This window comes from Trachypithecus francoisi, unplaced genomic scaffold (assembly GCF_009764315.1).
Source record: "Trachypithecus francoisi isolate TF-2019V2 unplaced genomic scaffold, Tfra_2.0 Lachesis_group1, whole genome shotgun sequence".
NCBI classification, from domain to species: domain Eukaryota; kingdom Metazoa; phylum Chordata; class Mammalia; order Primates; family Cercopithecidae; genus Trachypithecus; species Trachypithecus francoisi.
The window spans coordinates 179936060-179961532 of record NW_022681454.1 but is presented as its reverse complement, the minus strand read 5'-3'; the positions used below and the strand labels follow the sequence as shown (position 1 = coordinate 179961532).

General features: G+C 45.7%; 1 protein-coding gene across 6 annotated transcripts in view; it reads right to left on the bottom strand.

The window, feature by feature from the left end:
* The window catches only part of FAM149A (family with sequence similarity 149 member A), a 70181-nt gene that overhangs the window by 15435 nt on the left and 29273 nt on the right, over positions 1-25473 (bottom strand). For 2 of the 6 annotated variants that reach the window (XM_033215924.1, XM_033215925.1), the window contains exons 1-8: positions 17869-18081; positions 12449-12559; positions 12036-12168; positions 9156-9298; positions 7758-7883; positions 6890-7060; positions 5635-5825; positions 4091-4245 (exon numbers count right to left, since the gene is read on the bottom strand). In XM_033215924.1, coding sequence (XP_033071815.1) covers positions 4091-4245; positions 5635-5825; positions 6890-7060; positions 7758-7883; positions 9156-9241 — 729 coding nt within the window. In that variant the 5' untranslated portion in view covers positions 9242-9298; positions 12036-12168; positions 12449-12559; positions 17869-18081. Of the gene's footprint in view, positions 1-4090; positions 4246-5634; positions 5826-6889; positions 7061-7757; positions 7884-9155; positions 9299-12035; positions 12169-12448; positions 12560-17492; positions 17710-17868; positions 18082-25473 lie in introns of those variants that run through there. The other 4 variants (XM_033215919.1, XM_033215920.1, XM_033215923.1 and 1 more) reach the window with 3 other exon arrangements.

The following is a 25473-nucleotide window of genomic DNA, read 5'->3' as shown; positions in this document are numbered from 1 at the left end:
GTGTGGGTGTGGTGTGTCTATGTGGGTGTGGTGTATGTGTGTGGTGTGTGTGGTGTGTCTTGTGTGTGGTGTGGTGTGTGTGTGTGGTATATGTGGTGTGTCTAGTGTGTGTGTGAGTGGTGTGGTGTGTGTGTGGTGTGTGTGTGGTGTGTCTTGTGTGTGTGTGGTGTGGTGTGTGTGTGTGGTGTGTCTAGTGTGTGTGTGAGTGGTGTGGTGTGTGTGTGTTGTGTGTGTGTGGTGTGTCTAGGGTGTGTGTGTGAGTGGTGGGGGTGTGTGTGTGGTGTGTATGTGGTATGTGTTTGGTGTGTGTGTGGTGTATGGTGTGTGGTGTGTGAGTGGTGTGGTGTGTGTGTGTGGTGTGTCTAGTGTGTGAGTGGTGTGGTGTGTGTGGTGTGTCTAGTGTGTGGGTGTGGTGTGGTGTGTGTGTGGTATGTCTATGTGTGAGTGGTGTGTATGTGGTGTGTGGTGTGTAGTGTGTGAGTGGTGTGGTGTGTGGTGTGTCTAGTGTGTGTGTGTGAGTGGTGTGGTGTGTGTGTGTGGTGTGTGGTGTGTCTAGTGTGTGAGTGGTGTAGTGTGTGTGTGAGTGGCATGGTGTGTGTGGTGTGTCTAGTGTGAGTGTGTGTGAGTGGTGTGGTGTGTGTATGTGGTGTGTGGTGTGTCTAGTGTGTGAGTGGTGTAGGGTATGTGTGTGGGGTGTGTGGTGTGTGAGTGGCGTGGTGTGTGTGGTGTGTCTAGTGTGTGTGTGTGTGTGAGTGGTGTGGTGTGTGTGTGTGTGGTGTGTCTAGTGTGAGTGTGTGTGAGTGGTGTGGTGTGTGTATGTGGTGTGTGGTGTGTCTAGTGTGTGAGTGGTGTAGGTGTGTGTGTGGTGTGTGGTGTGTGAGTGGTGTGTGTGGTGTGTCTAGTGTGTGTGTGAGTGGTGTGGTGTGTGTATGTGGTGTGTCTAGTGTGTGTGTGTGAGTGGTGTGGTGTGTGTATGTGGTGTGTGGTGTGTGTGTGAGTGGCGTGGTCTGTGTAGTGTGTCTAGTGTGTGAGTGGTGTGGTGTGTGTGTGTGTGTGTCTAGTGTGTGGGTGTGGTGCGTGTGTGTGGTGTGTCTATGTGTGAGTGGTGTGTGTATGTGGTGTGTGGTGTGTAGTGTGTGAGTGGTGTGGTGTGTGTGTGGTGTGTCTAGTGTGTGTGTGTGAGTGGTGTGTGTGTGTGGTGTGTGGTGTGTCTAGTGTGTGAGTGGTGTAGTGTGTGTGTGAGTGGCGTGGTGTGTGTAGTGTGTCTAGTGTGTGTGTGTGTGTGAGTGGTGTGGTGTGTGTATGTGGTGTGTGGTGTGTCTAGTGTGTGAGTGGTGTAGGGTGTGTGTGGTGTGTGGTGTGTGAGTGGTGTGGTGTGTGTATGTCGTGTGTCTAGTTGTGTGTGTGTGTGAGTGGTGTGGTGTATGTGGTGTGTGGTGTGTGAGTGAGTGGCGTGGTGTGTGTGGTATGTGGTGTGTGAGTGGTGTGGTGTGTGTATGTGGTGTGTCTAGTGTGTGTGTGTGAGTGTTGTGGTGTATGTGGTGTGTGGTGTGAGTGGCGTGGTGTGTGTGGTGTGTCTAGTGTGTGTGTGTGTGTGGGTGTGGTGTATGTGGTGTGTGGTGTGTCTAGTGTGAGTGGTGTGGTGTGTGTGTGTGGTGTGTCTAGTGTGTGTGTGAGTGGTGTGGTGTGTGTATGTGGTGTGTGTTGTTTGGCATGGTTGGACTCCCTCCAGCTATACTACAGATTCTGTGTAGCTCAGGACTAGGAATCCTGCCGTATCCGTGTTCCCTGCTCCCCCACACAAGGCTGGCAGCAGAAACCACCTCCTTGGCAGCACCACAGGCCTCGCGTGAACAAGCGTGTCCTTTCCAGCCTCACCTGCGATCACATCTTTCAATAAAAATGCAATTCAAGAAAAATGTATTCAGTGCTCAGTATGTGCTGGCCCTTGTGGTAGGAGCTCTCAGGTATTTCTATGATTTTATCCTGGTGATAATCCCTTGGACAAGATAATAATCTCATTGTAAGCTAAGGACACTAAAGTTCAGCAAAGTTAAACAACACGTCCAGAAGACTCCTCACAGGCCTCTCGATTCTTAATCCCCGTTCTTGACACTACGCTGCGGTTCCCAGTTTCTTATCCCCTAAGCTCAGCCCAGTCACAGTCCCCAAACAGGCCCCATCTTTTATTGATCCACACCTTGGCTTGGCTGGAAATGGCCCACCCAGAGTTCTCTCCCACAAGGGCCTTGCTCATTCCTTCATGTTTCTGCTCAAATTTTACCCCCAGTGTAAAAGACCAATCCCCTCCTGTCATCAGAACAAATCACTCTTTGATTATTCTACAAGGTTTGTTTTTGCTTTTGTTTTTTTGTGCGACCCTCACAGAATGTATCGCCCCCGACCCTGTGTCACGGCTTTTACATCACTAGGATTCACCTCTGTCTCCTCAAAACGCCTCCACGACCACCAATGAACGCTGAGTAAGCCCAATGTACACTCGCCGATTCTTTCATCACTTTGGTGGAAAGAAGGGAGAACATTTGTAATTTTCAAACTAGCTGGAAATGTTAGGGGGAAAGCATTTTCTATGACCCAAAATACAGAAAACAGCTTCACATCTCAAAGCAGCGCCATGTGGTAATTCTGTTAAACTTCATGAAATAATCACGTTGCAAACAGACCTGAATATCATTGTTTTAAATAGAAACTGATTATTTTCCATCAGCCTTATTTCCATCTTGCTGGTGGCCTGTGGAAGAACAGCTTGAGACCACTCAGTGGTTGATCCTCCTCGTTCAGGGGCCTGAGCATTGGGAGTTGCGGAACAGGCTTCCCTGGCAGGCTGAGTGCTGCAGTCTGCAGTAGGGACTTGCTGAATAGGCGCAGGGGGCACCTGCACCTTCAGAGCAGTCTGCAGCCTCGCGCTGAGCAGCAGTGCACGCAGGGGCTGGGTGTGCAGCCTCGCGCTGAGCGGCAGTGCACGCAGGGGCTGGGTGTGCAGCCTCGCGCTGAGCGGCAGTGCACGCAGGGGCTGGGTGTGCAGCCTCAGGCTGGGCGGCAGTGCACGCAGGGGCTGGGTGTGCAGCCTCAGGCTGGGCGGCAGTGCACGCAGGGGCTGGGTCTTCAGCCTCAGGCTGGGCGGCAGTGCACGCAGGGGCTGGGTCTTCAGCCTCAGGCTGGGCGGCAGTGCACGCAGGGGCTGGGTCTGCAGGCTCAGGCTGGGTGGCAATGCTCAGCAGGCACTGGGGTAGTCCATTCCCCTGAAACTCCCCCTTGACCACAGCGGCATCAGCACCAGGCTGCTCTTCCCTCTCAATCTCTTCAGGGTCTCTGCAGAAGCAGAGGTCGGGCGTGGACTCCCATGGGTGTTCCTGGGGGATGGTGTCACACATCCCAGAACTCCCTGCGCCAGCAGCCACCCCTTCAGGCCCACTGAGCAAGCTCCCTTGTTGCACGGGATGGAGACTTAAACACAGCGCAGAGGAGAATCTGCGTTCCACAGAGCAATGGAAGGTGGGTTAGCACAAGACGCCTCTCTGAGAGGCCGGTGATCGCCCTGGGATCAGTAGCCAGCAGCAGACGTGTTTCCCGGAAGGCGGCCTGGATCTGGTGAGTGAAGGTTCCAGGAGAGAAACGGCCAGTGGCAGCACAGCCCACCGGCCACTGTTCCTGGAGCACGACAGGGACCTCAGCAGGGTTCAACAGCAACAATGGCATGAGCTGCCAGCAGCAGCTTCTCCCAGGTCCCTTCATATTTCTGACACAGATGCCACCACTATTCCTTTTGTGGATATACTGCTCCATCTGGAAGCCAAGAGTGGCGCCGCCTGCATGGGCTCCTACTGCAAGGAACTTGAGGACAGCCTCGTCCTTCATGGGCAGGACGTCAAGGGCTCCAGGCATCTGACACTGTGAAGGTTTCCCTTTAAGTCACCATGGAAAGCCTGCATGGACCCCTCTGCAGGCAGCATGGCAAGCAGCCCCAAGTATCTCAATACTACAGCTTGCTAGAACGGCACTCCTGACAAACTGAGGTGAGAGACGCACAGATTGAAGACGAGAGGGAGAAGGGTGTGAAAGCACCGACCTGGGGCGGGTTCAGACGAGAAGCCAGGGAGATGCTGGGAGCCTCGGAGTTTCCGGACGGGGGGCCACTGGCTCCATCAGCGTGAGTGTGTGGAATGAGGACATGTGGAAATCTCTTTCCAGCTACTTTCAATTTTTCTCTCTGTTTTTTCCCTTCTGAATCAAAAGAAGAATCAATATTATAAGAAACATCAGATTATCTAATACAAATACTTAAAATTCACTCTTAAAAGAGAATATTTGTTCTTGAGCTACCATGAGTCCAAGCTATGGCCACTACGCACATTACTACGGAGGGCAGTGACCCATATGGAGCAACTGACTGCTGTAACTGTGGTTGCAGTGGCATGAGAAGCGGATTATACAGCAGGCAATAAAGATTCTCAGCACATCACAAAGCCCAACTAATTCCTTAAATACTGGAAAAAGAACAGGATTTAGGTTAACATGATTATTGCCTTATTGTACAAATTGATTAATAAAACTGGTCATTAATGTCCATCACCGACATTTTTATGATTTGTTTTGTTCAATGTTATGTTTAGAGAATATTTTATATGTTGAAGTAAGATAACTAAAGGATTATTCATTTAGCTATATTTACATTTTACATTACAGATAATGTCCTGAAAAATTAAAAACAAGTTTCTCATTATTAGAAATTAGTTAGGTAAATTATTTTTACTATAACAAAAAACATGACTTCTAGCCTTGTTCTTGTGTATTTCTGTATGTTTTCCAGACTGCATATGCACTGTTATTTTTTGGGGGCAGATGGTTTCGCATTTTTGCCCAGGATGGAATGCAGTGGCGCGATCATAGCTTACTTTTAATATTGAGTTCCTGAGCTCAAGGGGTTCTCCCAGCTCAGCCTCCTGAGTAGCTGGGCCTACAGGCACTTGCCACCACGCCTGGCTTTTTATTTGTATTTTTTGAAGAGACAGGGTCTTGCTATGTTGCCCAAGCTGAGCTGGCCTTGAACCTCTGGGTTCAAGTAATTCTCCTGCCTTGGTCTCCCAAAGTTCTGAGTCACCATGTCTGCCCTGCATTCTTTTTTTTTTTTTGAGATGGAGTTTCATTCTCGTTGCCCAGGCTGGAGCGCAATGGCACAATCTCGGCTCACTGCAACCTCCAACTCCTAGGTTCAAGAAATTCTACTGCCTCAGTCTCCCGAGTAGCTGGGATTACAGGCACGTGCCACCATGCCCAGCTAATTTTTGTATTTTTAGTAGAAACAGGGTTTCATCATGTTGGCGAGGCTGGTCTTAAACTCCTGACCTGAGGTGATCTACCTGCCTCGGCCTCCCAAAGTGCTGAGATTACAGGCGTGAGCCACTACATCCAGCCAGCCCTGCATTATTTTTTATAACCCAAAAAACAATAGCGTCCTTTTTGAAGGGACTAAGGAGCACTAGTGAGTAAAGTCAGAACGCCCACTTTTCTTCTCACTGATCATGTTATAGGTATGGCTCCTGGGGAGCAGGAGCGCAGGGCTGAGGAACAGGGACTTTTTCTTTTCATTAAGCCAATTCTGCACGTAAGTACCTGTGAGTGTAGTTTCCCAGTGCTTTCTAATCAGCTCTTCCAAAAGTTCTACCATGTTTGTCCAGACGTGATCAAACACTTCTGCTGTCACGGCATCTTTGACACAGTCATGAGGGGAAACAGGAGGAAGTCCCAGTTTGCGCCTTTTCCTACCAGGCTGAGCTGGTTTTTGTTCAAGGCATTCATCATCACTAAGAATAAAAACCCACTCCAATTACTAAAATATCAAGGCTTAGAGTTAAAATAATTCTATCTACACACATTCATGTATATACATTTATACATATATTAATAAACATTCTTCGTTAAACAGCATTGTTCTTTTTCAACATATATATATCTTGTCAATTACACATGAATAAAACTGGGTGGGGGGAACAAAACAAGAAACCACGTCTTGGTTTCACTGATCTTTCTCTTTTTCTAGTCTCTTCATTTATTTCGGCTCGGAGCTTTGTTATTTCCTTCCTTCTACTAAGTTTGGGCTTACTTTGTTCTTTTTCTCATTCCTTCAAGTATAAAGTTAGGTGGTTTATTTCAGATATTTCTTTTTTCTCAATGTAGGCATTCATTGCCATAGACTTCCCTCTTAGAGCTGCTTCGACTGTATCCCGTAAGTTTGGTTTTAATATGTAGTGTTTCCATTTTAATTTGTCTCATTATGTTTTTGATTTCCCTTTTGATTTCTTCTTTGACCTACTGCCTGGTCGTTGAGGAGCAGGTTGTCTAGTTTACACATATTCGGGAGTTTTCTAGTTTCCTTCCTGTTACTGACTTTCAGTTTCGTACCACTGAGATCAGAGAAGATGCTTGATTTCAGTCTTCTTAAATTTGTTAAGACTGGTTTTATCAGTGTTACTTTTTTAATGTGCCAATTTTCAATCATGGGGCAAATTTTTATCATGTAATAGTTGTAGTTTTTGATTAAGAACAAAATACGAATTTAGTGCAGAGGCGGGGACTCCCCTTAGGCCCTTTTGGGCAGCCAGGGATGGGGAACCTGGAGCCCCCAGCACTAGGACTGCGAGGAGCCGTGTTTGCTTTTACGAGGGCGCTGAACACCCTCTTCACTGCTCCCGCACAGGCGCTGCCTGCTAGGAATCCAAAAGCTCTGGGAGTACATTACTCTCAAAAGAACAGAAATCTTCTGAGTGAGTAAAATATACACAAAACACTTAATGACCATACGATAACAATAATGTCAAATAAATTAATATTATTTTAAGAGGCCAATGTCAAATAAGATTCTATTTACTCCTCTTTTCTGTCAAAAGCGAAATACTCTTCAATCTTTCCATCCACATGGTAAACCTCTTCTTCCAGGGACAAACATGCCGTTAGGTCAGCAACCCCCGTGCCATCAGGGCCTGGCAGGGCAGAGGCTGAGAGTGCTGCTGGGACTATTTGAGAGCCAGAAATGCACAACCTATGGGGAAAAAACAGATTCTACATGGGAGTTTATAGGACACCAAGAACACAATGCTTAAATGATCACGGCGGATCTTTAAATTATCTTTAAAGTACAGAATCCCCCCCAAAACGATTGAATATTACATTGGACAAAACTCGTGTCCTTAAAAACACTTTAATACAGGCATCATTAAAAATTGTAAGGGCTTCTTAAAAGCCTAAATTATTCTATGAGTTTGTACCCTCTTTGGTTGCAGTGAAAGGACCGCATTGTGTCACGGCACACCAGATATGTGTGAATGGCATAGAGTCATCAAAATCCTCTAGTGAACAGAAATGACAGGACAGAGCTTCATTTCTCCTGCTGCCACTGTCTGGAGGCTTATAATCCATCCCAGTGAGGCAGTTTCCATCCTGCACCCAGTCCACCTTTCACAGCGTCTTTGGAACAAACGTGGAAGGTAACTACCACGTGTGTGCATGTGTGTTCCATATATACATATATTACACATCTCTCTATATACACATACATATGCCTACCATCAATTCAGAATCAAAAGCTTCTTATAAAAACTCTTCTCTGTACCTGCCCTTCATCGGAATCTAAATTTCCAAACTGGGTGGAGCCAAGGCTTGTAGATGAGATAAACATTAAAAAGTGTAACTAAAACACAGCTAACAATACTTCTTGAGAGTTACTCATCTGAACATACTCTCTGATGTTGCTGCTGCATCCGCAGGCACTGAGCGGGGGTCTGTGGACCGTGGAGGCAGCAGTGCTGCCCTGGAAATGCTGGACGCCTTCGTCAGTGGGCAGGGTCAGCTGTCTTCCTAATACTCTGCAAGGTCAAAGAGAAGCTACTAACATTTTTGATCAGACAAAGGGAAAACGTTTGGGGATTTTAAAAGTAGGAAACACTGATTTTGAAAGCATGTGTATGATATGATGAAGTGTGTATGGGTACATGGGAAGCATCACGCATCATAGAAGAAGCGTGACTTTGAGAGTTTAGAACAGACTGTTCTTCCACTGACTCAGTCTCAGGCAAGGTTCTCAGGCTAATTTCACCTGTTTGTCTTTCATTTGCAAAACAGGATAATAATGGTTACCTTGCAGGGCTCATGAATGGCTTAGAGATCATATATGACAGACTTAGGTGTCTAAGGCAACACTGGGCACACAGAAGCTCTCCATAGATACTAACTAATGCACAGTTAAACACAAACATAACAAGAATAAAAACATATAAATATGCACACTTGGCCTATGTACCTGGCAATCTTTTCTTTTCCCACCTTCCCTCCATTTCTATCAATAGCAGTGACAAGAGTAAGACTGAGCTCCCGAATTTTTGGTGAGTGACCATCCCCAGAAAAGTGAGTTTCCACAACTAGTATCTAGTGGACATATCATACTCTTTAGGGCAGGTGACTTATCAAGGATTGAAAAGAAAAAAAAAAAAAGACTCTAGTTTGGTCAAGAATTCTGCAAAACTTATCTCGTGAATGTAACCAGAAAATCCAGCCACATTTACATAAGCGTTCTAATTGATTCTCCCCAGACAGAATCTAGAGGAACTCAGGTAACTTTGATAAACTGTCCCCCAGTACGTTGGCTGAGTGACCGAAAGAAAAGCTTGCCTTCATACCCCATCCATATCCTCCATCTTTGATATAAAAAGTAACACACGCTCCTCCCTACATAAGGAATGGGTGAGATGGGAAGACCCATCTATCCAGCCATTCAGTAAATCATCACTGCCCACCCTCGCTGTGTTCTGTGATGGACAGACACGTGCTGCTCACACACAGTGAATGTGAAGGTAAGAGGTGGCCTCCACCGTTCTTGCATTCAGCGTATGTGTAATGCCCTTCTCAGGACCAGCCGAATTTGCTTCTCGCAAATTAAAAGGCGCTTGGGTACTGGAATGTCTCAGTATTTCCTCAGACACCGTAAGAGGACAATGATCTCTCAGTGAAGGACTGTGCTGTGTGTCCATATTCCGACTGGGCAGGTGCTTTCAGACCAAATGTATTGATCATATCGAGGCAGGCCAGGGGTGGGCGCTTCGAAAACCCACCCCAGAGAACTTCCACCAACCAGGTCCCACCTCAGATGGAGGGATCTTCTTGTCCACTCCCCACATTCGGCCAGCAGACTCTGGGTCTGAGGATTCACCTTCTCTTCAAATAACATTTCCTCCACCTCCCAGAGTAACCGCTGCACTGTCTGTGCACTGGCTTCATCAAATTCCTAAACAGAAATGCACATTTAGTTATGACCCTGAAAGTTACAGAAATGTGGGCTTCTGGATCAATGCTACTTATACATTTACTGTAACCCACCATGTAGGAGGGTACATTACATGGTAAAAAGAAGGTGGCTTTGCAGTCAGACACACCCATGCTCCAGCTGTTACCTTTCGGAGAAATGCCATCTCACGCTGAGCCTCAGATTCTTTTACTGTTAAATAGAGAAAACTTCTACCACAGGAGTGATGAGACTCGAGAATTTGCATAGATACAGGTATAGGTGGAGGTGTTCACACTGCCATAGACATCAGCGTCGACACACAGACACGCCCACATCTGTATGTCTGCACACACAGACACGCCCACATCTGTATGTCTGCACACACAGACACGCCCACATCTGTATGTCTGCAGACACACCCACATCCGTATGTCTGCACACACACACACGCCCACATCCGTATGTCTGCACACACAGACACGCCCACATCCGTATGTCTGCACACACACACATGCCCACATCCGTATGTCTGCACACACAGACACGCCCACATCTGTGTCTGCACACACAGACACATGCCCACATCCGTATGTCTGCACACACACACATGCAGCCACGTGTCCCTCACAGAGCTGTGCCTGACACACCTAAGCACACCTGCAAAATACAAGATTTTTTTTTTCTTCTGGTGATACCACAGAAAAGAAAATCACTTTTGTAGAAAAGGTCACTAACCTCCTTAAATGAATGAACTGGAAAAAAAATTTTTTAAATCCTTAGTTATCCTAAGAATATTAGGGTGAGACCCGAGTATTAATTTTTCCTCTGGCCTTAGGAGATTCTTACACTTGGCTGCAGTGAATCAGAGATGAGAAAACCTCTCAGCCTTCCTAGACGGTCTCATTGGGGAGGCAACTCTCCTGGACCTCTCAGAGCCAAGGCAGGATTCCCTGCCACATGGTTTTCTAGGAGCACCAGAATTTCCAGTTTCCAGGGCAAAGTGTGTATTTAGTCACACATACGTGTCCCCAGATGGTCAGTCCAGGTTGATTTTCATGGAATGCTATTTGTTATTTTCTGCATTAGCTCCTCTCTCAAATTGATAATAAACCAGATTCCCAGATTACAGGGGAGTTGAATTATTTCTTTTAAAATACAAAGGAAAGGAAAACTACTAATAATATTTATCTCCCAGGAGGAGACTGGGTGGCTGGGGCATGGGAGAGGGCTCACTTGCATTTCTCTAGCTTTTGCATTCCGTTGCTTTTGCAAATATTTCCCATCAAAAAGTAAATACATTTTTAAAAATTAAAATGAAAAGCAATTATAGGGTCTGGAGTATTTTTAATTCTATAAATGGAAGTTATACGGATTTCCCTGGTAATTCCATTAAATGTTATACTAGAAGAATCCTAGAACTTGGACAGAGTAAAGCAGTGGTGCTCAGCCTTCTACCAAGGAAGGCAGGCTTGGCGGCGGTGAGTGGGCGTAAGGCTGAGGAAGGAGGCAGCTGCCCCTAAGTAAGGGAGTTGCGTGCGTGAAAAGTCCTCCTAGCAGTGCTGAGCTGAGTCCCTTCCAGACTCCCTCCGCTGCCCGCTCCCCTGAGAATCTCGGCTGTACAGCTGCAGACTGAAGCGGATTCACGTGTGCGGTGGGAGTGGGGAACTGCTTTTAAAGAAAGCAAAGAGGCCGGGCGTGGTGGCTCACACCTGTAATCCCAACACCTTGGGAGTCCGAGGTGGGCGGATCACGAGGTCAGGAGTTCGAAACCAGCCTGGCCAACATGGTGAAACACTATCTCTACTAAAAATACAAAAATTAGCTGGGCATGGTGGTGCGCACCATAATCCCAGCTACAGGGGAGGCTGAGACAGGAGAATTGCTTGGACCTCGTCGGCGGAGGTTGCAGTGAGCCGAGATCGTGCCACTGCACTTCAGCTTGGGGGACAGAGCGAGACTCTGTCTTTAAAAAAAAGAGAGAGAAAGAGAAAGAGAGGGGGAGAGAGAGAGAGAAAGAGAGGGGGGGAGAGAGAGAGAGAAAGGTGGGGGAGGGAGAGAGAGAGAAAGAGAAAGAAAAAAAAACCATCAGCATAAATGAGGTAAAACAGAATACCCAAGGTGCTGTAGCCAGGTGGGCCTCACAAAAGGAAGGCTGTGTCCCAGGATCCTCAGAGACCCCTGGAGGGAGGAGGAGGGAGGAGACTGTGGAGCCAGCGAGTTCCTGAGCAAGCTGGAGCAGTGGAAGCAGAGCTCACCCAGCCAGAATCCCAGGCTCACACAGGCAAAAGCAGTTCAGAGGCAACAACAGCTCCCCCAGGGATAGGAGGTGAAGGTGAAATGACTGGGAACACTGGCAGGGAGTTCTCTAATCACAGTGGGCTGTCACCGCTTTTCCTCTTCCAACATTTTTTTCCTCTTCAAGTCCTGAACTTCCGGCCATGGATACCACCAAGAAGTCACCGGGAGCACACACCGGGACAGCCGGCTGCAGGGTGGAAACGAGAACGCTGCGGGCAGCTGAGGCGGGGCCAGGAGGTCATGAGGGAGTTGCACTTTTCTCCACGGTTCGTGATCTATTATTTTCACATGTAACGTGCATGCTTTTACATGTGTGTACATGTATGTATGCAACAGGTCATGCTTTTATAATTGGTTAAAAAAATTTTTTGAATATAAGGAAGCAATTCTTCACTATACACTGTAATTACAAGATTATCCAAAATATTCTGAGACATACGTCATCTCTCCAGGAATAAATGGAGCCCCTCTCCGTGGACGAGCCGGTGGTAGAGCTCTGTGTGGCCGACCCAGACCAAGAGGTGTGGGCTCCTGTGGGTGTGCGGCTTCCGCTGGAGGACAAGGATGATTCGCTGCAGGAATGAACATGGGCAAAAAAATCACATTTGCTGGAAGGGCTTGGATGGCTAAGTGGCTTCACTTCTCTGAGCCTGCTTCCTCTTTCACTAAATAAATGTATTAATTAATTAATTTCACAGTATACTATTACAGTGTGATGTTTACACTAGGTTAAAAACAAAACTGCATCTTACTTTTAGAAATTCATGGCCAGTCACTAATTTCCTTTCCCACATTTGTTACGGGCATTTTGTGATTTTGTAATCTGAAACAATGAACAAGGTGAATTCTTACCAGGTATATTTATCAATGGCTTTCTGCACATTTCTTGTAAAATGTGTAGGTAAAGGATCTTTACTTCTCACAGTAAAACTATGCCTTCTAGGTCCTTCTGACAGTCCTCTTCTGGAAATAAAATAAAAATGAAAAGTCTCCCTAATGTAATAATATAGTTTTATTCATTGAGACTTTTAAAATTTCCTTTTTGTATAAAGTTGCTCCCCCTTCTTCTGCCACATCCCTCCAAACTCACACACACACACACACACACACACACACACACACACATCCCCCACATCCTCAAGAAACTGAGACTTAGGACCTTATCAGTTTTAGTTTTCTTAAAATCAAGGTTGTCATTAATCTACATGCACCTTTATGTGAACTGAAGACAACATCAACTTTTTGTGACTTAGCCAGAGAAGTAAAAGTTGCCCCAAACAGTTCGCACTATTTCAGGGATGTCAGGTCCCAGCTGTCCCTGGACCAGGCCCCTTATACTTACAAAACCCAACCAGCCCTCCAGTAAAAAATCATTAATCTCATATTAAGAAGCACCAAATTCTTTAGACTCACTTAGAAGCCACACAGACATCTAACTCGGTTTCATTTACCACGGCTGTCTGTGGGTATACTGAGTTTTCAAGAGTTAGAAAACATTAAAATTTAATGAAGAACTAAAACAGAAGAAATATCTAGATGTTAAATAAACTATTAAGCCCAACTGGTGTAGCACAGTTCCTGTTAATCATTGAAATGTCCTTTCAGTGAACCACTTAAAACATTTACTTCCTCTATAGTCAAAATATCTTCCTGATGTTTAATAATCAACAACTTCTGTTTTTCAATAGAAATCTTATTTTTCTTTATAAATAAAATACATATTAATATAAGATACGGTAGTGAATTAGGAAAAACTTCAACTTTCAATATTTCTAATAAGGACACCACTCTAGCATGCATTTTTAAAAAGTTTGCTTTTGCTTCCAATTATAAGGCTACCTAATTGACCTTAGCTCACTGCAACCTCCGCCTCCTGGGTTCAAGCAATTCTCCTGTCTCAGCCTCCTACAGGCGCCTGCCATCACACCCAGCTAATTTTTGTACTTTTAGTAGAGACGGGGTTTCAACATGTTAGCCAGACTCGTCTTGAAATCCTAACCTCAAGTGATCTGCCCACCTCAGCCTCCCAAAGTGCTGGGATTACAGGCGTGAGCCACCATACCCAGCCAACAAAGGAAATTTTTAAAACAAATTAATTACCATGTACAGATTAGCAAGAACATCTACCTTCCATAGATATGTCTCATGCAAGAGAGAATAATAGAGTTATATGATTTTTTTTTTTTTTTTTTTTTTTTTGAGATGGAGTCTTGCTCTGTCACCCAGGCTGGAGTACAGTGGCAGGGTCTCAGCTCATTGCAAGCTCCGCCTCCTGGGTTCACGCCATTCTCCTGCCTCAGTCTCCCAAGTAGCTGGGACTACAGGCGCCTGCCACCTCGCCCGGCTAATTTTTTGTATTTTTAGTAGAGACGGGGTTTCAACATGTTAGCCAGACTCGTCTTGAAATCCTAACCTCAAGTGATCTGCCCACCTCAGCCTCCCAAAGTGCTGGGATTACAGGCGTGAGCCACCATACCCAGCCAACAAAGGAAATTTTTAAAACAAATTAATTACCATGTACAGATTAGCAAGAACATCTACCTTCCATAGATATGTCTCATGCAAGAGAGAATAATAGAGTTATATGATTTTTTTTTTTTTTTTTTTTTTTTTTGAGATGGAGTCTTGCTCTGTCACCCAGGCTGGAGTACAGTGGCAGGGTCTCAGCTCATTGCAAGCTCCGCCTCCTGGGTTCACGCCATTCTCCTGCCTCAGTCTCCCAAGTAGCTGGGACTACAGGCGCCTGCCACCTCGCCCGGCTAATTTTTTGTATTTTTAGTAGAGACGGGGTTTCACTGTGTTAGCCAGGATGGTCTCCATCTCCTGCCCTCGTGATCCACCCACCTCAGCCTCCCTAAGTACTGGGATTACAGGCGTGAGCCATTGTGCCCGGCCGAATTATATGATTTTCTTTTTTCTTCTCTTTGTTGCTTATGTATCTTATGGACAACCAGGTAACTCCGAGGATAAAGGTGTTAAAGAAAGGGCCCCAGAGAAAAGAATGAAGGACATGTTCTAGGCTGACAAACTGCTTTACCTTTAGCTCTCTTCAGTTGCTTTCAAGCCATTAATTATTTCTTGACTCAATAACTTTTTAGGTAAATATACAAATACTAATGACAGAAAATAACAACTAAAAATTACATCAAATAGATTTGAACACTAAAAAAAAACATACTGGTATATGAGTTAATATATGACTGAGAAATAATTTTAAAACCCAGCATAATGAATTCACTAAAACATTGCTCTTTTATGACACATATCTACAGAATAATAATAGGGGTTCAAATTTGCTCCGCCACTGAGGCTTCAAGCAAGTTACTTTCCTCTCCTGAATTCCGCGTCCACATCTGTAGATAAAGTATATGAAGTGTCTAATCAGTGCTAGATAAATCAGGTTTACCTGCTCACTGCTATTATTATGTTGTCATAATTATTTGATACAGGGTCTTGCTCTGCTCCACAGGCTGGAGTGCAGTGGCAGGATCACAGCTCACTGTAATCTTGACCTCCAGGCCTCAAGCTATCCTCCCGCCTTCAGCCTCCCTACTAGCTAGGACTCCAGGTGTCTACCATCATGCGTGGCTAACTTTTTAATGTTTTGTAGAGATGGGGGTCTCACTATATTGCCCAGGCTGGTCTTGAACTCTTGGGCTCAAGTGATCCTCTGCCTTGGCCTCCAAAACTGCTGGGACTACAGGCATGAGCCACCGCACCTGTCCTCTCACTGCTATTATCATCATCACGTGCTGTTTTGTAAATAATTTTCTTCTTAATTTGAAAAGACCTTCCACCTTTTCCCCTGAAAGAGTGAATTCTCCTAGAGGAAGAAGTTATTCATGGAGACAAACTCTCATGCGTCCCTTTGTGAATCTGTGAAGACGCATCGGTGAAGACGCGTCGGTGGGGACGCGTCGGTGGGGACGCGTCGGTGAAGACGCATGGATGAAGACGCTGTGTTCTCGTTTCTTTGGACCTCCCACAGCATTCTGTATTATACAGATCTTTTCACATGTTAACCTTTTGTTGTGACCTTGACACCTTATTCATCTTTTAATCTAAGCACCTGAAATAACACTCATCACACAACAAATGCCCTTTGTTGAAAGAATCAACAGGCAAAGATGAAATTAGCAACTCAAATGCAGAACTCATTTCACTATAGAATGACTCTGAACGTTTATGCCTGAAACATAGGATGACACTGGGACCTGACATGAAAATATTCCCCAAATTCAAGACATTACTGCATCACGTTTTACTCGTTAAAAAGTCACAGCTCTTCTTTGAGCAGCTGATGTTCCCCCAAACAGTTTTCACCTCCAAATGGAGCATGTGCTCTGCTCAAGACCGCCTGTCCTGCTTCTAGCTCCTCCTCCGCCTTTTGTGCAACTTCAAAGCCAAATTCAGAAAGGCACGCACAAGAGTTTGTTTCCATGAATAACTTCTTCCTCTAGGAAAAGTCACTCTTTTTCAGGGGAAAAGGTGGAAGATCTTTTCAAATTAAGAAGAAAATTAGTTACAAAACAGAGGAACTCATGTCTCTTCACATCACACCACATCCTTTCCAGGACCAGGCTTCCCACTGTCTTGGATGCAGAGCTGAGGCCAGGAGGTCTTGGGATGCAGGGCAGAAGGAAATGGGAAGCTGGGTAACAGTCACACCAATTAGTATGAATTAGATGCCTTAAAACTCCTCTACTCGACGCCATTTATCCTTTTTTCTTCTCTGCCCTTCCCCTCCGTGTCTCCTTTTGAGCAATTTCTTGAGCTTCAGAGTTCAGTGTAATAACATACAAACTTGACCACACAATTCACAAAAAAACGAGGTGAACAGGAATTTAAGTCCATAACTCAATGATTGCCCAAAAGCACAAAGAAGATAGGGGCGGGGTTTCTCCGAGGACCCAGGCCACTGACCAGCCTGTGTCTCCGGGACCACAAGTTACTAACATCATGAATTAACAGCAGAGACTAAAAAATCCCTTTCTTTTCTTTTTCTTATTTTTTTTTTCTTTCACATCTTGTTTTGGTTCTTTGGTTTCTCTGTTCTCTAACCAAGGATTGTACTGGTCCTTCATGCATAACATTGAACCTCTTTAATCCCCTATAAACTACGGACCATTATATACGCTACACAGTCTAAGAAAGTGTACACAACTTACAGGGTGCATCCTACAGGTGTTTTAAAACTTGAATGTGGTGGCATGCCTATGAAGCGTCTATACACAGACACGCAAGTTCTACACTAGTTCCTGTCCATACTGTTTAAATAGAGCAAGGCTGATGATTTGGGGACAGGTCTTCGTAGGGTGCACTGAAGTGCAGTCACTACACTAGACTGCACTCATGTGCTGGTGCATGGAGCTAAGGGTGAGTTCCAATCTCCATGACTCAGTTCCAGCTGTCAGGGAAATAACCATCTGGAGTTACTTTCGTAGGTTGCTTCCTGACAGCCCACAAACCTCTGCCACACTGCTTTGTAGAAACTCTAATGTCAGTGACAGCGGCTTTCAAAATTGTCTATTCCTAGTTGACAGGACTGTCTGACATAAGCACTGTACTCTGAACAGGTTAAAATGCAGGTGGGTCTTCAGGACGGGGTGGCACACAGGGGCACTCCAGGGTGGCCATGGGAAGCCGCTGCTCAACCTGGAACGCTCACACCGCCCTGACCCAAGACCAGCAAGTCCCTGGAGCGACCGCGGTGACGGAGGAGTCCCTTTGGCGGGGAACACTTCTCCGCGTGAGCCATGCCCGGGGCAGGCCTGACGCTTCCCGAGCGCCGGCAGGGAAGCCCGGGCCAGACGCAGCCGGCCCGAGGGCAGAGAACACCTCGCACATCGCCCGCAGAGCGGCCAGAAGGCGAGCCCCGCTGCCGGATGAGACTCACCCGATCACGATCAGCCCCGGGCCTGTGCTCGCGGCTCCCGCGCCGGGCTCCGCGCTAGGCTCAGGCACGGTCAGGCAGACGCACCGCGCGCGGGCCCCACGCGGACAGCCGGTCACGCGACCCCGCCACCGCCGCAACCCCGGGGCCGGGGCTCCCCGCTGGCCCGCGCCCGCGCCCGCGCCCGCCGGGCCGCTGGCCCAGCTCAGGCGGCCCGGGCGCGCCCGGGGTCCGCGAGGCTCGCGCGCCCCTTCCCTCTCCAGATCCTCCGCCCAGCCCGCGCTGGCGCCGCCTCCCCGCCTCCTCCCTGCGCTGCGCCCTCGCCCGCCCGCTAATCCCGGCCGCGCCTGCCCAGCCCGGCTCTGGGCCCCACGCCGACCTCCACGAAAGCGCGCCTTCCCCGCTCCCTGCCGGGCCGGGTCACTCCTCCGCGCACGGCACGGCCTCCCTACTCCTTCCCGGGTCTCTGCGGCCGGGGGCTGTGCAGACTGGTGCTGGCTGCCCTTCCCTCTTCCAAATCGGATTTTAATTCACCAGAAGAATGCAGAAAACCACTGGCCCATCTCGCCTATCCCTGCCCTATCAAAGGGTGCGGACACTGGACTGGGGTGGGGAGTGGGCAAATGAGGTTTAAGAGCTGAAGCCCCGGATCTAGTCCATGCGAGAACCATTACTCACTCCATCAACAGGAACGCTAGATCTAAGCATGCATAATAAGGTGTGGACCCTGCCACGTCCGTCCTGCCGGCTCACACAACCCGGTGCATTTCCTGCACCCCCAGAGCATGCATGCCGCTTGCGTTAACATGTGCTCGTTTCAGTGTTGGAGGCCCAGGATTACACCAGGAGCAGAGCAGCTGGACTCTCTCCTGCGAGCTGGTGAAACTGCTAAACCGTCATTTTCACATGCTAAGGGAAGTAGGGATGAGGACCGTGGAGGTGAACGACATCTTCCAACCTGAGTGTCAGAAGGTGGCCGCTGCACGACAGAGATTTTAGTAATGACAATTAGTGCACTGGGTGCCGCCGGTATAACACTCATCCTCGTCCTGCCATAGCCAGTCTCTTTTGACAGCTGAGGCCATCTAAGTAAGTTTCAACAGGTACAAACGATTTCTCCTGCCCAGTATCCTGCATTTACAGAGGTAAACCACGTCTTTCCGAGTTTTTAGTAAAAAGCCCAGTTTATTTCTGATGGACCACCGTAGCACGGTGACAAGAAATCACTACCAATAACAAAAACATTAGTCTGGCCAGGGTGGCTCACGCCTGTAATCCCAGTACTTTGGAAGGCTGAGGTGGGTGGATCACTTGAGATCAGGAGTTCAAGACCAACCTGGCCAACATGGTGAAACCGTCTCTACCAAAAATACAAAAATTAGCTGGGTGTGGTGGCGCGCGCCTGTAGTCCCAGCTACTCAGGAGGCTGAGGCACGAGAATCACTTCAACCTGGGAGGCGGAGATCGCCCCACTGCACTCCAGGCTGGGCGACAGAGGGAGCCTCTGTCTCAAAAAAACAAACAAAAACAAAACAGTAATCCATTGTTGAACTAAGGACACTGGGATCCTCCCCACTTTTGTAAAAGTGGTAAGTGGTTATAAATTATAAAATTATGACATTTAAAATCCTGATACATGTATATTTGTATATATGTGATATGTGCATATGTGTATCCATATCTATCAGGAAGACTGACGGTATCTTAAGTCCACACAGACCTGCTGGTATTATTTATATTGCCAGGGGCGGGAGGATGGACATGCCAGGGAAACAAAAGAAAGGAGCCTGGTGTGATGGCTCCCACCTGTAACCACAGCGTTTTGAGAGGCCAAGATGGGAGGATCACTAGAGCCCAGGAGTTCAAGACCAGCCTGGACAAGAGAGCAAGACTCTCTCAAAAAAAAAAAAAAAAAAAGAAAGTAAAAATTGAACACAAAGTCATTTAAGATCCAAACATATGCTAGCTGCTTTTACTTGTATATATTTTACATATATTCTTACATATATTATTTTACATGTATTATTTAACACCCATAGTAGGTAGACACTATTACAATTTTGTTGATAAAAATACTGATGACAGAGACCTTAAGTAACATGTTCGAGGTCACACAGCTAGGATGTGTGTGAATGTGTCCCAGATATCTGTCACCCCGTAACAAACTACCCCCAAACGTAGATTAAATCAACAGTCATGTTGTTATGCTCATAATCCACAGAATTCAGGAATTCCGGCAGGTCGAGTGTTTCTTCTGCTCCATGTGGGGTCGCTCGGTGGCATACAGGTGGAGGGTGGTCTGGTCTGGAGGCTCTAAGAAGGCTTTGCTCACGTGTCTACACCATGCAGTGGGTGGTGGCTGGAAGCCTGGGCTCAGTTGAGCCCTCTCTCATGCAGCCTCAACACTTCTCCGAGTGGTCCCTCCAGTGAGGTCGTCAGAATTTCTACATGGTGGCTCCAAGAAAGCAAGGCAGAAGCTGTCAGCTCTATTCAAGGCTGCAACTGGCAGTGTCGCCTCCACTGTACTCCATAATCAAAGCAGTCTCAGAATGAAAGAGTTGGAAAATAGACCCCTGCTCTCAATGGGAAGAACCTACAGCCCTCTTTAATCTGCCATAACCCTCCTCTGGCCACAGGTCATTTACACATGCATGATACACTCAGCTCTTTCAAGATGCTCGGAAGTTTCGTCATCGAAAGCATGTCCACCTGCAGATGAGGCTTCTTCTTGGGGTATTTGCCTTACATCTGAAGACCTGCAAACTAAAGAGACAAGGCAGCAGCCTTCTCCACACCCAACCGACAATGGTGAGACAGAGCCAGGACAGCGCCAATGGGCACCTGTCCAACAGGAGAGGCGGCAGAGTCAGGCAACGGCCACTGCGGGTTCCAGCAGGCTCCTGCTGCCTTGCCTTGAGAAGGACTTGCTTCTGCTCCTGACCTTCTCCCCAGCCCTTAGCTCTGTCCTGTGGGCTCTTGCTTCTTCCCTCCAAGACTTCCTCAGGGAAAAGAAATGGCCTAGGTTTGCAACTGAGTAGCCTCTCAGCCTGCTTTCTTCCAGGGAAGGCTGGGGAAGGGGGTCCAAAAGTCTGCGCCTCTTTTAGTTCAAGCCAGTGGCACTTCCATCACTCTGCCAATGTAGTTATCTTATGAACCCCGCGGGCTTCTTTGAATTTTATCAGAGTTCACTCCATCCATGAGTCACAAATCACACTGACCTTCCTGAGATGGGCCCTTGATCCCCCTTTGAGACTGCCGGGGGACAATTCTCTTATGCTTTTTTAAAGCACTAGTGTTTATCTTGGGGATCTATGAGATACCCCTAAGTCTGATGTCTTAATAAGCCAAACCTTTGATTTCACCTTTGCCCCTGCCTAGGATTTGACTTTCGCACAGAGGCCATTTTTCAGTTTTGCCCAGAGAGATTGTGATGGTCAAAGTTGCACAAACCCAGCAAGTCTTGACTTAACATTTCCTACGACTTCTGTTCAAAACCTGAACAGTTCCTTAATTCATTTGTCTTCTCTCTCAAATTTCAAAACCTAAAGCTATGTTGCTTAAGATTAAAGTGATAAAATCTTCACGTTGGATTGGTTTAAACCACCACTGCCCAGTAGAAATATAATGTGAATACATACAATTTTAAATTTTCTAGTGTCCACATTTATAAAGTGAAAGAAACAGGTACAATTTTAATGATATATTTTATTTACTCTAATATAAAATATTATCATTTCAGCATGTAATCAGTATAAAACTTAGTAATTAGATATTTTTAGTTTTTTTGTACTGAGTTTTGAAATCCTGTGTGTAGTTTACACTGATAACATATTTCATGCATCCAACAAGGTCTAATATCCAGTATCTATAAGGAACTTAAAAACATATTTGCAAGAAAAAAACAACCCCAAAAACAAGTGGGCAAATGACATGAACAGACACTTTTCAAAAGAAGACATACATGTGGCCAACAATCATATAAAACAAAGTTCAACATCACTTATCATTAGAGGAACGCAAATTAAAGCCACAGTGAGATTAGAATGGCTATTCTTAAAAAGTCAAAAAGAACAGATGCTGGCAAGTTGGATCAGAACTACTTCACTGGTTCTCCTGGATCTCCAACTTGGCCATTCACCGTGAAGGCCTTGTGACTTGTCAGCCTCCATAATCAATGAGCTAAGTCCTTGTAATAAATCTCTTTATACAGATATATATACATATAGATGTAGACATGTATCTCCTATTGCTTCTGTTTCTCTGGAGAACCTAATACGATGTTACCTGTACTTAGTCCATATGATTTTCCATCTTTCATTGATTATTTGAATCCTAATTGAGTACTGAAAAGTATATAACTATTTCTATCTTATTGTTTAAGTGTTTTACATTTTAATGCCAGGGGCCCTGGGATCAGTAATTATAATCATTAAATGGGAAACCTCAATTCCTGAAATAATAGGATCTGCCTTAGCCTACTTTGGCAAATTCATTAGGATAAAATAAAATGGTATAGGCCGGGCACAGTGGCTCAGCACTTTGGGACGCCAAAGTGGGAGGATCTCTTGAGCTCAGGAGTTCAAGACAAGCCTGGGCAACATAATGAGACTTTGTTTCTACAAAAAAAATAAAAATAAAAATAAGCTGGGTATGTTCACACGGATCTGTAGTCCCAGCTACTCGGGAGGCTGAAGTGGGAGGATCGCTTAGAGCCCAGGAGATGGAGGCTGCAGTAAGCTGTGATTAAACCACTGTAGTCCAATCTGGGTGACAAAGCAAGACACTGTCTCAAAAAATAAAAATAAAAAGTGGTATATATGATTATGTGATCACCCTCTGAAAATATTTAATTAGTAATATAAGATATAAAATTATTGCAAAAATTATAAGTAACATTTAACTCCTCTAAAAATTGACCTGATTTCACATGCTAGCTCTGTCTTGCCCTAGCCATGCAATGCTGAGCTGACAACTTAATGCTTTGAGCAGAAATTAGCTAAAACAAGGCTAATATTAGTCTTTCTTATAGAGTTGTGTGAATTAGAGACAAATTTTGGATAGTGCATATAGATACATAATAAATTGTAAATTATTCCATTTTTCAGCATTTAAAGCATTGATTGGAAAGTGCATATAGATACATAACAAATTGCAAATAATTCCTTTTTTCAGCATTTAAAGCATTGAGTTACTTAAAGTGAGTGTTTTTTTTTTTAAGTTAGAGTATGAACCAGTTCATTTTAATATTATGCACTATGACATACAAAAGTTACATATAATCTTTGACATTTATCCAGTACGAGCAGTCCTGGCTTCACATGGGTACCATGTAAACGGAAACTTGTACATATCAGAACTGTGTCTCTGCTTTGCAAATACATACATGTATAGACAACTATGTCATCTCTCTATCCCACAGAGCTGTCTCCAGTAGCAATGAACATCTCCAGTGCCTAGATCTTAGTCCCTAACACTGTCCTAGTCCATTTGGGCTGCTATCACAAAATACCATAGACTGGGTGATTTACCAACAATAGAAATGTATTAGGTTGATGCAAAAGTAACTGTGGTTTTTGCCATGACCTGTTTCCCACAGTCTGAAGGCTGGGAGGTCCCAGAACAAAGTGGCAGCAGAGTCAGTGTCTGGTGCCGGCTCCGTGCTTCCTAGATGGTGCTCTCCAGCTGTGTCTTCACGTGACCGCAAGGTGAAGCAGCCCCCAGGGCCTCTTTTATAAGGGCACAAATCCTGTTCATGAGGGCTTTGCAATCATGACCTAATCGCCTCCTAGAGGCCCCGGCTTTAGTACCAGTTCATTGGAGATAAGATTTCAACCTAGGAATTTTGGGGGATACAAACATTCAGACCACAGCAAATACCGTTCCCCAACAGAGGGACCAGGGCTCCTTGGAGAAGTGGCCGATCTGGGGGCTGAGGCAGGGAAATATGAAATGGACCTGGAGCATCCTGTCCTGCCAGACGGTAGGAAAGTACTCAAAAAACAAAAACAAAAACAACAGAAGAATGAGAGCATGTCACAGGAGCCAACCCGAAAGAGCCCCAAATGGCAAAGCTGGAACAACCTGAGTAACAAAATAAATCATGTGCTATCAGATTATAACTGAAGTACAAAATACATTTCCATGAGCCCATATTGATAGAAATAAACAAATAAATAAATAAATGGGGAGAAGAGGTGAATTTCCTGCAGAACAACTTTCCCCAGTGGTGTGTGTCTCCCCTTCCAGGAGGCTGGTGTCATACCTTCTTCTCCCAACTGGAGTGGGGCTTGACTCCAAGAGTGCAGTATGGAAATGGGGGGTGACTTCCCAGGGGAGCAACCTGACAAGCACTCCCGGAGTCAGGTGGTCAAGGCTGGCACCACCTGTGATACGTCATGTTGACACGCGCCCTTGCGATGAGGCGATGAGAACCGCACTTCCCTTATGTGGCCTTCCTCCCCAAACCCATAACCCCAGTCTCACTCACCATGATAAAAACACAAGGGGAACCCCAGTGGAGCAGCCTTCTACAAAACACACGACCAGTACTCCCCTAAACTGTCGTGGTCATCAAAACAAGAAAGTCTGAGAAACTGTCTCGGACCAGAGGACGCTGAGGAGACGTGACAACTCCGTGTGATGCCAAGTGGACGCTGGAGGAGAGGAACGGCACGGGGAAAACTGGTGGTGACGGTTAATACTAGTTTAGTGGGCCGGGCGTGGTGGCTCAAGCCTGTAATCCCGGCACTTTGGGAGGCCGAGACGGGCGGATCACGAGGTCAGGAGATCGAGACCATCCTGGCTAACACGGTGAAACCCCATCTCTACTAAAAATACAAAAAACTAGCCGGGCGAGGTGGCGGGCGCCTGTAGTCCCAGCTACTGGGGAGGCTGAGGCAGGAGAATGGCGTAAACCCGGGAGGCGGAGCTTGCAGTGAGCTGAGATCCAGCCACTGCACTCCAGCCTGGGCGACAGAGCGAGACTCTGTCTCAAAAAAAAAAAAAAAACAAAAATACTAGTTTAGTGGACTCTGCGTGAAGGAGATGACCCTCCATCATGTGGGTCGACCTCATCCAATCTCTGCAATCCTCTGCTTCACTATCTGCAAATTCACCTATTTGCTAAAATATAATTGTAACCCCCAAAATAACGTCACCTCTGCAGATTTTGGACTTACCAAGTCTCCACAATCATGTAAGACAATTTTTAAAAAATCTCTCTCCCTCTTCACACACGCAAACACACACGCACACACACACACTCACTCACCAACTCATCCTGTCTGATCTGCTTCTCTGAAAAACCCTGAAGAATACTCTGGCGAAATGTGAATAAATGTGGAGTTTAGTTAATGGTAATAGATTGATACTGGTTCATTAGTTGTGGCATGTGTACCAGAATAATAGGGAGCTGCTTTTCTGTCAATCTAAAACGCTCTAAAATAAAAAGTCTGTTTTAAAAATGCTTGCGTTAACCTTCTCTATACATTTAAATATATTTTACAAGTTAGTAACTTCCTTCAGAGAAGACTAATAAAACAATATCATGTTTTATTATTTTAATGGGAAGAGTATGAAAATCTTAGAAAGTGCTAGGTAAACTATGAAGTCCACAGCTTATATAAAATTATAGAAAAATATAGGTTATTTAATGTTTAAAAATTACCTAAGTGGTGATATTTATAAGTACATTGTTTTAAATGAGTCCAGGAAATTGCAATAAATAAATATGATATTAAATGATAACAGAATTTTCCTTTTATGAGAATGTTCTAGGAATAGCCTATGTAAACCAAGATACAGCTCTAGATGGGGACTGAAAGGCTGCATGCAATATTGAAATGTTGGCATGCAATACTGCCAGAAAGCCACCAGAGGTCAACATTTCCCCTCTTTCATCACTATAAAAAAATTAAAAAAAAATCCTTGCCCAGATTTTAATACTTTATGGGTTTTTTTGTTTTTTGTTTGTTTTTGTTTTTGT